At 31.8% G+C, this 12,174-nt stretch overlaps 1 protein-coding gene across 4 annotated transcripts in view; it reads left to right on the top strand.

The window, feature by feature from the left end:
• Window positions 1-11,844, top strand: part of LOC127724034 (ras-related and estrogen-regulated growth inhibitor-like protein) — a 29,657-nt gene extending 17,813 nt beyond the window's left edge. For 3 of the 4 annotated variants that reach the window (XM_052230799.1, XM_052230798.1, XM_052230797.1), the window contains exons 2-4: window positions 2,177-2,233; window positions 10,187-10,260; window positions 11,340-11,844. In XM_052230799.1, coding sequence (XP_052086759.1) covers window positions 2,177-2,233; window positions 10,187-10,260; window positions 11,340-11,780 — 572 coding nt within the window. In that variant the 3' untranslated portion in view covers window positions 11,781-11,844. Of the gene's footprint in view, window positions 1-2,176; window positions 2,234-10,186; window positions 10,261-10,955 lie in introns of all 4 variants that reach the window. The other variant, XM_052230800.1, reaches the window with a different exon arrangement.
• Window positions 11,845-12,174: the final 330 nt, after the last annotated feature.

The following is a 12,174-nucleotide window of genomic DNA, read 5'->3' on the forward strand; positions in this document are numbered from 1 at the left end:
ATTGTGTTACGAATTTACAACCGTGAACATCCCCAAGCGGTAGCGGGCTGTAAAAAAATTTGATCAATATTAAAAGCTTATTCTTACAATGTGATATTTAATTTAAAGGGATGTTGATCCTAAATAACACTGCAATGTAAAACAATGGCCTTGTTTATCTTATAGCACAATTAAAGTTTGTGTTAAAAAGATGGCAAACCTGATTTATTTAGCTCTATTTTTCGAGGGGTGACAAGTGTAAAGAAATCCAGAAAAAAAGATGAAGTAGAGCTTATCCGAAAACATCAAAGGAACCTGGTTATTATAGGTTTTAATAAATTTTGAGATTTTTTTATTACGTGCACTCTGCATTATACCAAAGTCAAAATAATATATTTTCCTTAGTGCTGATATATAACAAGGGTCTTTTCTACACTGTGATGAGACACGAATGTTTAAGTGCAGAATTATATAGCAGAAAAATATTTGATTATGAAATCACGGAATAGAAATCTCCACTGATGAAGGTATGGACCAAAGAATATTGACGACGCGTAGATTGTACGCCAATAAGAAACATAAAAACTACATAAAAGACATATAAGGGTCAACACCAAAAAGATGTCCTGTAACAATTTGTAATTAAGTATCAATCAATAAAAACACTTTTATATGATACGTTTGTATCATCAGTTCATGCTACTGTGATGCATCGTTGTAATGTAGGGCATTATCCGCAGTGTCGTGACCGCCGATTCAATTTTTGGTAAGGTCATTATCGTTACTGTTAGATGTAATCGCCAGAAGATTTGCACATGTATTGGCACAATAACACAGTGTACACCATCAATATGATTAATGTACAAAACGATTTGTTTGTTTTATTGTTGTTTCTCTTTTACTCCTAATAGTTTGAATGTATTTTTTTCGCATTTTTGTATGTTAAGTTGTTGTCTCATACCAGGTCCTGCGAGTGTGAAGATGACATTTGAATGAGATAGTCGTTTAGTTAAGATTTAAGGTCAACGAAAATAAAATACCTGTAGTTGTTAGGTCTAATTTGATTTTGTTCTGAATATTAATAAATGTTTGTCTCTTAATATATCAATATCAATCCAACTCAAATAAGCAATCAATCATTCAATCAATTATTCCAATTGAATTACAAGGATTATCATTTTCCATTGTCTTGTCAGTAAAATAGAAGGTGGAAGATACTAAGGGGACATTCAAAACTTATATATCGAGATTAACTAACAACGCCATGGCAAACAACAAAACATGAAAGACGACAATATGACAATTTAGTTTACAAAACACTACATAGAAAACTAAAAACTAAGCAACACTAACCCCACCAAAAACTGGGGGTGATCCCATGTGTGCTGGAAGGGTAATCAGATCTTGATACACTAGTGGCACCTGTCGTGTTAATTGTGGCAAGCACAAATTTGGTGATACGTTTCATTTAGAGATCTCACAATCAAGAAAAAGAGGACGGGACTGGTTATCACAATTGGAAGATATCTGTAGTCATCTGGGACACATTGCCCTTAACAAATTGTCAACCAAAATAAATGTACTGTACTTGTAGTTTAACTAGTTTATCTAGTAGCAGGGCAATTCTAGGTAGTACAATAGGTTTTCATTACTGGACTTTATGTCAATACACTTAGGTTAATAAACCAGTCTTACTAGTACAGTTACTCTCTGTCAAGCAAGAACAGCTAGTAATACACTGAAAGAAAGCGCATTTGTTTACCTGGTAAATCATACTATTTTTTTTCTTTGAGTATGTAATTTTAAATTCTCAGTTCATAAACTTTCGTATTTGTGACTTATAGTAGAGTGCGAAGTCTTACCATGTATTCTGTACGTATCATATTTGGTTCTACGTATGTACAAATGTATCATAAACTGCAAACGTTTAGGAAACTATCTGACTATTGATCTTTGATAGGTGTTGTCGATCGTTTAACACCTAAGATGTATGATTGACACCTTCATATTAGAAATCTTTAAAGCTCTAAAAATGCGAATTGTTATAACACCTATGACCTATATGTAAGGATAGAATACATTTATGTTATTTTTCAAATGAAACAAACTGAAACAGTTCATATATTTAGAAATCAAATCTGTATATGCATGCTTTTTAACGTTTTATTCACCATTTTATTTTTTGTTTATATTGCAGCTCTTACTGTTCGATATTTAACTAAAAGATTTATTGGTGACTATGAAACTGAACATGGTAAGTAAAGTATATCAATAAATCAGCGCATTGTTATGCTACAAACCTGCATCCATAAATATACGAGTTTAATCTCGGGAATAACCTACAGTGACTTTACCATAATGCATTACTGACTATACCTTGTACATTAAAAAACAAACCTGGATTTTTGTAGAAAGCACCTACACTACTTTTTGTCAAATTTTGACGGATTTATACAACACAATACTTAATCAAGGTGGCACCATTTTTTTTCTCTCTCACTCATTTGTAGCAATACTCTTTTTTAAATTATCTGCCTAACTAAGATATTGGAAAGGTGTTTTTAAAAGTTAATAATTCAAAGTATGAGATTTTTATCTGAATTATCAGAAAACAACATGACATTAGAGAAATGTATTCATACAATCTAAAAGTGAATGCTTGAACTGATGTCCTTACCATTGAAGTTTTAAAAGGTATGGACACTTAATCGTCTTTTACACCGGCAGTGGTGTTCGTTTTTCTGCAGATTTATAAATGTTCCAGACTAAATGAGTATTTGGACCATATGCATATGGTCATGACCTTATGGGTATATACTCATATGGTCCGGGTAATTAATAATACGATTAACGTTGAAAAGTTACTATTATGTAAACTGCATCAGTATGACACTTCCGGTTGTCACAAATTAAGAGTTTGTGAAATGAAAATTAGACTTATCTATCAATATGTTAATTAATAATTGTAAACATAATTAATGAAATAATGTGAATGTTAATCACACGTTAAAATTATAGAAAAAGCATATTTAGATGATCAATATCGATTTTTCTCTACGAAAAATAATATGTCAACTTTGAAATATACATCTTCGCTAGCCAAGAGTTACGATCCACTTCCCTCCTCTCCATCCTTGGCAGATTAAGCCAACATTTGTGATAACAATGTTGCACCATCTATCGGTAGATTAAAGTCACGCCCATTCAGAATACATTATTCTTTACCAATGGTAGCACTTGAACTCTTCAATTTGGAGGTAAAAACACGGTAGCGTCTAGATTCTATACACTTGGTAAAGCAAGAAACGAAAATATACGTTTACATTCATGCATTTGTGCAAGAAACATACACAGGAACTTCTATTAGTTGATTAAAAACATACAAATTGTCACTAAATATAGTCGTATGTTTAGGGAGGTAAAGACTTGTTGCACAATAAGCACGTGGCAATTGTTTACATACACTTTCTACATTTACACGTGATCATGTTATAGGCGCTTTTTGATTGGATGCAGCGAGTTTCGACTGAAACCAATGAAAATCATTACCTTGTGTCTCCGAAATTCTATCTTAATCCGCCAAGGGTGGAGAGCAGGGAAGTGGATCGTAACCCTTGGCTAGCGAAGATGTGAAACATAATACTTCCAGAAATATATAAATGAGCCGCTTAACAATAAGTGAACTGTCTTACTCACAGGCACTTGGGCCATTGAATTTACTTTTTATTTAGTATTATTTTAGTGTATACATTTTGATTTTAATAAATTCAAATGTCGTAAAACTTTTAAATTATTTTAAGTGATTTAGTTTGTTTTGCTCCTATTCATACATTCTTATTATAACAGTAGAGTAGATGATGCGTTCTGTGCCTCGATTCTTATTTAGAAAATAGGATTAGAGGTGCATCACGTATTTCTTACTGTTACTGTAAGATCGTATGAATAGGAACAAAGACGCAACATTTAAGTGAAAATAAGTTGAAATAAGAAGAAATAAAAAAAAAAAAAAAAATATCTGAGGATTCATTTCCGGACGAAAAAGTTGACATAATACGGGCGCTTTAAATTGACTTTAGCAAAGGATACAGATACACGACAATACAGAAAATATGCCAAAATTAAGGATTTCAGTCATTAAATTGTGCCGATTTTGGTTCGGAGACAAGCTGTATGCTCCTGCGAAGGAATTTAGAATTTATGCTAAAAATACCTATATGATCTAAATACATATATGGTCTGGCTGTTAATAACATTATGAGTATACGCATATGGTCATGGCTATACGCTTATGGTCCAAATATTTATATAGTCTGGAACATATAAACGAAACCATGTTCCGTCACTAAATTGTCTTTTTCTTTCTTTTATTTGTACAAATACTCTATTTAAATTCTATTTAAGGATATTGGAAAGGTGGATTTTTAGTTTTATCTGAATCATCATTTTTAAGAGCAAAAATGACATTAAAGACAGAAAATGTATTCATAAATCTAAAAGTGAAAGGTTGAATGAATGTCCGTACCATTGAAGTTTGAAAAAAATATGGTCAGTCAATCTTCTCTTACACCGGCAGCGGTGTTGGTTTTACTGTTTATTAGAAACCAAGAAACCACGTCCCGTGAATAAATTCAAATATCCATGTTAGGCACATAAAATATAACAATGCAATTAAATTGAAGAGGTCGCACGTGTATTTCTTTCTTATTGCAGTCCTTTTTTACGTCCTTTATCTCGATCGACTCGCTATGCGGATCCAAATTACACTGTTGTTTTATTGTTTAATTTGTTCGGGTTTTGAATATGCATGACATTGTAACTTGGTTAAAAGGAAACGGCAATCAATCAATCAATTATTCATTGAAAGAGATGGTGCTTTTGTAAATAAACAGAATTGTTGCTTTAATGAAGTATTTCAGGTTATCATTCAATCTTCAGACTAAAAGATAGAAGATCGATATGATTTTTTAGATGACTATTATTCTTTTATCATTAGCTATAAGCATAGTGAATAGTCTTTGATAAAAAATTATATTCACTGCGGGTAAAATCATGATAGGTTAATATAAGATATGAAACAGCTAACGTGTACCTAAATATTTATTTTCTAAGGTAACGTCTACGACGTAGGTTTATGACGTCATGGAAATTGTAGTCTTCTTCTTTCCTCTTTTCGTTGTTTACTTTTTTTATTAAAAATAAAATCATATACTAGTATTCCAACTTAAAAAAGTGAGCAACTGCCAAAGCAGATAATTTAGGTAATATAAAAACACAGAGAAGTTAGATATATTTCGTTAAGAGCAAATACAAAAAACTTGTAGATGGATAATAAAGTCATATAATAAAGCAATTGTTGACTTTTCATATCAGTTGGTGCAATTATCTATCAACCCAAAGATATGATATTCACCCTCGGTGGTTGTCTTTGGTGAATATCATATCTCTGGGTTTGATTAGAAAACTTGATATCAACCTTCTCAAAAGTCGATAACTGTATAGTGTCGATGGAGATACTAACAGCATTATAGCCATAAGAAAATAAATATCAGAACAACATAAAGTTAGCCTGGTAAGCGATTCTTGCTCCTACATGTATGAGCACATACTTTTTTGACTCTGATACCCAGGGATTATTGCAATACATAGAAGACTCTTATATCATATTTTCCTGCAATGTTGTTTTTGCACACTTGTTTAATTTGTAGTCATTAAAAAGAGATTTCTGAAAACCTAATGTTATGTGACTTATCTTATGAACGAATAATGCATTTGTAATGGGTAAATAGATATTTCTTACATTAGATATGGTAGACATTAACTAACTTAAAAGGAAATTAAACAATGTAGGCTATGTAAATGAGGTCTAATTCATCGTGTGAATCTTATGATCTTCATCTTTACTGATGGATAGTTGTCTCATTATCAATCATACCAATTCTTCTTTTTTATATTCTCATTACTCAGTTTCTTTTATAAAACGAGAGAGAACCAATTCAGTTTAATTGCTAAACCTTGATAGTAATTTGATATTAATGTTTCTTATTAGAATAACTACATTGTGCCGATTTTGGTTCGGAGATCAAGCTGTTTGATCCTGCGAAGGAATTTAGAATGTATTCTAAAAATACCTATAGGGGTATATTCAGTAAAATTTGCCATTGACTTTAACGTAAATCTATGTCTTAAATTTAATTTATAACTTGTTTATCTGTAGAAATCAGTTTTTGCGACAATAGAAATATAGGGTCATACGGCATTTGTGAGCATTCACATGGCCTTGTTTACAAACACTGTAGATTCGCACTGAATTTCTATATAGACCACTATTACCTTTCAACCCTGTAGTAAAAGAATTAAGTGCATTCAGCATTAATTTAAAAAAGAAAATAACTCTAGTTTTGATCCATCTACCAACAAATATTTATTGCACACATTATCTACCAATCAGAAGAGCGCAGGACTTCAGTGTTATACAGAAAGCTCTCCGCCAAATGGGCGGTCCATGATAAGAAAGAGAAGACTGATTATTTTTTTAGTGAATTAACCCCTACATGGTCGAAATACTAATGTTTATGAACATATACTGTTTTATGTACTTTTGATAAAAAAACGGCGTCGGAGGAAATCGTACTTGCTACGAAAATGTTTAACATATGACGCATTGTCAAAGTTTTGTATCAGATGCAATATTAAACTGTTTTTTTGGGCAGCTATGGGTGATTTGATGATTATCTGACGTTATTTGTGTGCAGAAATTCAACCGATACATTGACCAAAGTAATTGCATGTAATGACGCACAAAATATTCGCTCTTGTGTCTTCTGTCATTTCGACATTGTTTTGTTTAGTCGAGCTGACATATATAGTAAGTTCTTGTGATGGTTCTGACAACTAGTTGATTCAGACATTGCTGTACGCAAGAAATATTCTATTCCTATATGTCAGACATGTTATTATGCTAATTGGAGTGTAATTATAAAACCATTTTGTTTTTATGATTAAATGATTAACTTTTCTCGTATCATACTTAATCTAAAGAAAAGTTATATATATATATACAAGAGATTCCATTTACAACATGCACTCTTGCATTTACTACGATAACGATTAGTCTAAAAAAAATCAGAATGGCCATTTCAAAACAAGTGTCGAATAATTGAATTAAGTATATATTTAACGTCCACACAAATGAGTACTGTCCATTGACTAGATTAAAAAGGTTCAAAATTACCTTACCGCTCCTTCTCAACAATGTTGTTCGATTTAGATTTAATGTTTGTATAAGTATTCAAATTCACATGTTTTTTTTTAATTTGCAAACTTTAAGACAAAACCAAACCGTTATTGGTATTTAATGGTTAATGTTTTCCGTCAAACATTTTATAATATTTTAAAGACATCTTTAAAACCAACCATTTGTTCTTAAAATGTCCTGTACCTAGTCAGGAATATAGCAATTATTATCACATTGTCCGTTTTTATGTATGTTGGCGTCTGTTTTTGTAGCAGTCCAGTTCTTCTGTTGTTCCGTTTTGTTTCCTGTTATGGTTGATGTGTTTCCCTCAGTTTGGGTTTGTCACCCGGATTAAAGTTAATTCAGTTAAATCGATTTATAGCTATTGAACAGCGGTAAACTACTATTGCCTTTATTTGTAACATCTTTCAATTGCAGACTTATTCATAAAACAAAGAATTTATGATTGTGTCCAGGAAAACTTTTTTTTTCAAATGTGTTTAATTAGTTTCGGGGGGGGGGGGGGGGGGGGATTTACCTTCATATGATGTAGTAAGTTAAAAACAATTTGTTAGAATAGTCAAAAACGACAATGATTAACCAGTTTTGTTATGTCCTTAATAATCTGTACGATATTTAAAAAAGTGGCTCCTTACGATTTTCGAAAAAGAACACAGTGACCTATATCGCGTATAATTAACACTGAGTTTTAATGTATATTTGATCATAAATCTTTATTCTGAAATACGATCTGTTATTTAAATTACTTTTCGGTATTGATCATATTTATATATTGGGAAATACTGGAACAAACTTATCAAATATTATTGAAAGTTAACTCAAATGAGTAAGAACCATTTGATTTTACTTTTCGATTGACACTGCAATTGTTTTCATCTGAATTTCGAATAGATTTTATAAAGTAACATGACGTTGTTTACCGACGATATTTGCAGCTAGTGAAAACAAAATATGCTGTCGAAGATACAAAACGAACTTTTTCTAAACGAAAAGCATTTTACAATTTGTTTAATGACACCCACACGGGACAAGAGCACAAAATGGACCGAATTTCTTAATATACTTATGATGCATTAAATTCCCAAGGAACGATTCCTATAGTCAAATAAATTGCTTGTCAAATATAATGAGTAAGGTCAGTTCGAATTTAATTTGGTGATGATTTGTTTATCAAAATTATCTCTCCAAATATATTTCTTCATTCCGAATGCACGAATAAAAATGAAAAACACTTCATATATGTCTGTACATATATGCAAACAGATGAAAATAACGTTTAATACATTTCTAGCGTCAGAAGCATTTCGGTATTTACCTCCATCAGGAACGTTCAATCCGAAAAAAAAAAAAGAAAACTAGAAATGATACACACTTAAACACTTCAGGAGCTATATGACCAAAAGAGACAACAGAAAAGAATAGCCACAATTTATCTCAGATCAACTTTGATTGAGGGAATTGAAACCTTAGTTTATGAATAATTTCTAAAATTCCAAACGGGAATTAATAAAAAGTGTATTAAAGCATGTCAGTACATGAGCACTGACTATTGAGCTGATGATACCCTCGAGTACTGGCAGTCTACGAGCAAGGCTATTGGCCTCGTGTTAGTAAATGAAAATAACAATTAATAGATTTAGTGTGTCCTTTGTGCTTTTTTGGTTTTACCTTCACAAGGAACGCTTAAACTTAAAAAATTGAAAACCAGGGTTGATAAATAGCGAAATAAGCTGTACGACCAAAAATCAAAACAAACAAAAAACAAAAACAAAAACAAACAGAAAAATTGTAAATTAGGGATGTCAACTCGACGACGAATCATTAATCGGGTATTTATTGCTTTTACCGAGCGATAATCAAGTACTCGCTCTGAAAATATCTACAAAATAGAAATACAAAAATATATCACTGATACGTATTGCGGGTCGTTGTCTGATGGACGTAAACCCATAAACGTTACAAATGAATCATCTAATAGTTCAGGGAATTTGATACCATAATTGATAGCTCATTTGTCCTTTTGGGTTTATTATCTCTTCATTTTTTAAATAAGCTTTGGATTTTCAAATAGTTCAACCAAAACCATCACTGAAGACTAATATTAATTAATTGTCGAAATACGCATCTGGTACAGAAAAATTGGTACTTTCAATGTAATTACTACATGCACTATGTATGCAATTAATAGATTTAAATAAAAAATAAATTAACACCTATTGAAATATTATACCAAAGTCAAACCAATTCAAACATCAATATTTGGTAATCGATAAGAATACACATTTTATGATTACCAAAGGGACGATGATTAGAACTTATTGACGCGGTTAACTTTTCTATGAGGGTCTCAAAAACTTGCAACGAATTTGTTCTTATCAAGATATATTATCTTGTCATTTTTTTCTGGACAGTGTCGGTTTCTGAACTTTGTTACGTAATTACCAGTCCTGAAAACTAAAAAAATTGCTCTGATGATACAAATTCGGTGCAATGACACGTTTAGCCAAAAGTGTAAGCCTAGGAAATATGCTATCGTACATAGCCCAACTTTTTTTCGGAGGAAAAATATATGACAGTTCACAACATATGGTAATTTTGATTAATTAAAGATTACTATTTAATTTTCAAAGATCAATTATTTTTCAAAAGGCAACAACATTCTAACAAGAAACCGTTTAGTCGAGTATCACATTTACCCTTAGGGCTTACATCTCAATATACTGATGATTACGCTGATTATAACTCTCTCTCTCTCTCTCTCTCTCTCTCTCTCTCTCTCTCTCTCTCTCATTAAAAAATGCAACACTTTAATAAATCAAATAATCTTTATTTTGGAATTTTGATTTCAGCGTTTTAAACTGGTACAAATTTTTGTTTTCCTTGTGTCAATTATGCATAATGGATATAAACTAAAAAATATAATTTATAGTATTTACTTTTACTCTTTTTTAGAATCACTTTGTTCTCATGTGATAATGATTGATGGTAAAGCCTTGAGTGTTCACATACTTGACACTGCATGGAAGGTAAGGCACTGATTTTGTCAATGTTTTTTGTGCAAGACAAAATGCACTATTAGAATATATAGCCTGTGTCTTTTGAAGGATTACAAAATAATAGGTCTATTTCTTTAAAGATTGCCTATCAAAAGGTTGCATTCAGTTAATCCCCTCGCACAAAGGAGTTAGGAGTTGCTGTATGTTCATCAATCAGACAACTGTCGATATGAGACCTAAAGACGAGGATGTGAACAAATATCGGACAATGTACGGCCTTCAATAATTTCAAAACCCGAACTGTATAGTAAGCCAAGAAAGGCATGACAAAAAATACGAACAATTCAAAAGAGAAATCCAACGGACTGAATATAGGAAAAAAATAATAAACGAACATAAAAAGACAAACATTAGCAACGCCAACCACGGATTTACAGGCTCCCGACTTAGGACACACCTAAATACACGGGCGGGGTTGAACATGCATGTGAGTGCTTATCCTTCCCCTTACAACATAGGAGCAAACTTTAAAAATCTGTTAGTCTTGAATCCTTAGTACCTTACTCAGTTAAAAAAGAACTTACAAAGAGACAAAGTTGTTGTGCTACTATTACTAACACTGATGATTTCAACACTTAATACTTGGAATTTTATGTTTGAAACTTAAATCAAGTTTTGTGCTCACTCATTCATTTGATTTATATTGTATAAATTTGCTTTTACAGCACCCCAGTGATCCTTTTGGCCAGAGATTCCCTTCGGGATTGAATGATAATTTGATGTTTGTACTATTGTTTGACGTAAAATGAACGTTTTTGAACGTAAATTTGAATTGTTGTTAAAAACAATAATGAACAGTTTTGTTTTGTGGAATCATGACATATTTTGCAATTTTTATTTGCTGTTTGATACGTATGAATTCTTAAGATCGACAAGTCTAAATACAACTCAAATTTGACTTCAAAGTTCAAAAGTTCAACACACATTAAAACTGATTATGGTTTATCGCAAATTGTCATTGTCATCTGGGGTTATATATAGTTAATCAGCTACAATGAGTTTGAAATAATGGAAAACTTATATGACAGTGTATTCATTTTCTTTTAAAGGACGGGGCATGCATGAAAGACGAATATCTTCTCTGGGCAGATGGTTTAATTTTAGTGTATTCAATGGTTGACAAATCAAGTTTTGATAAATTACATGTAATAATGGAGTGGATATTAGCCAAAAAAGGAGAAGAAAAGGTTATTGCCGTCATTGGAAATAAAAGCGATCTTATTCACCGGAAACAAGTATCTGACACAGAAGCAACCCAATTTTGTGCCGAATACAATTGTTTGTCTTTTGACACATCTGCAAGTGACAGTTATACAGACGTAGCACATGCGTTCAATACAATTATCCGGGAGATTAAGATAAACAATAAAAAGAAAGAAAAACTTAATAAACTACTGCATAATCCCAGTGTTTTAGCTAAGTTACAAATCAGACAATCTTTGAAGAATTTGGCTGAGATGAAATGGCGGAGTCGGACTTCCACAATGTAGAATTGGTGTATTTTACTTATTACTTCTTTTATATTTACTCTTCAAATAAAAAGCTTGAAATTTAGTTTTATGAATACTACAAATCGTACTTGGCATTCCTCCTTCCATGTATTTTCATATTTTTAAACTGACAACTTCGATGAAGGTTTCAGATAATGTACCTTGTTCTTAACATATTGCATTTAAGATATATTCTGGTGGAATGGTGCCACATAATTGTGAAATAAATTTTGCAAATGCGTCATTAAAGAGAGCCAGGAGAAGCCAAAGGGATAGTCAAACTCGTAAATTGAAAACAAACCTGACCAACATACATATCTTCTGTTAAAGAGAGGCGAAAGATAACAAAGGGACATTCAAACGCATAAGTCGGAAATTAACTGACAACGCAATG

This window comes from Mytilus californianus, unplaced genomic scaffold (genome assembly GCF_021869535.1).
Source record: "Mytilus californianus isolate M0D057914Y unplaced genomic scaffold, xbMytCali1.0.p SCAF_14, whole genome shotgun sequence".
NCBI classification, from domain to species: Eukaryota; Metazoa; Mollusca; class Bivalvia; order Mytilida; family Mytilidae; genus Mytilus; species Mytilus californianus.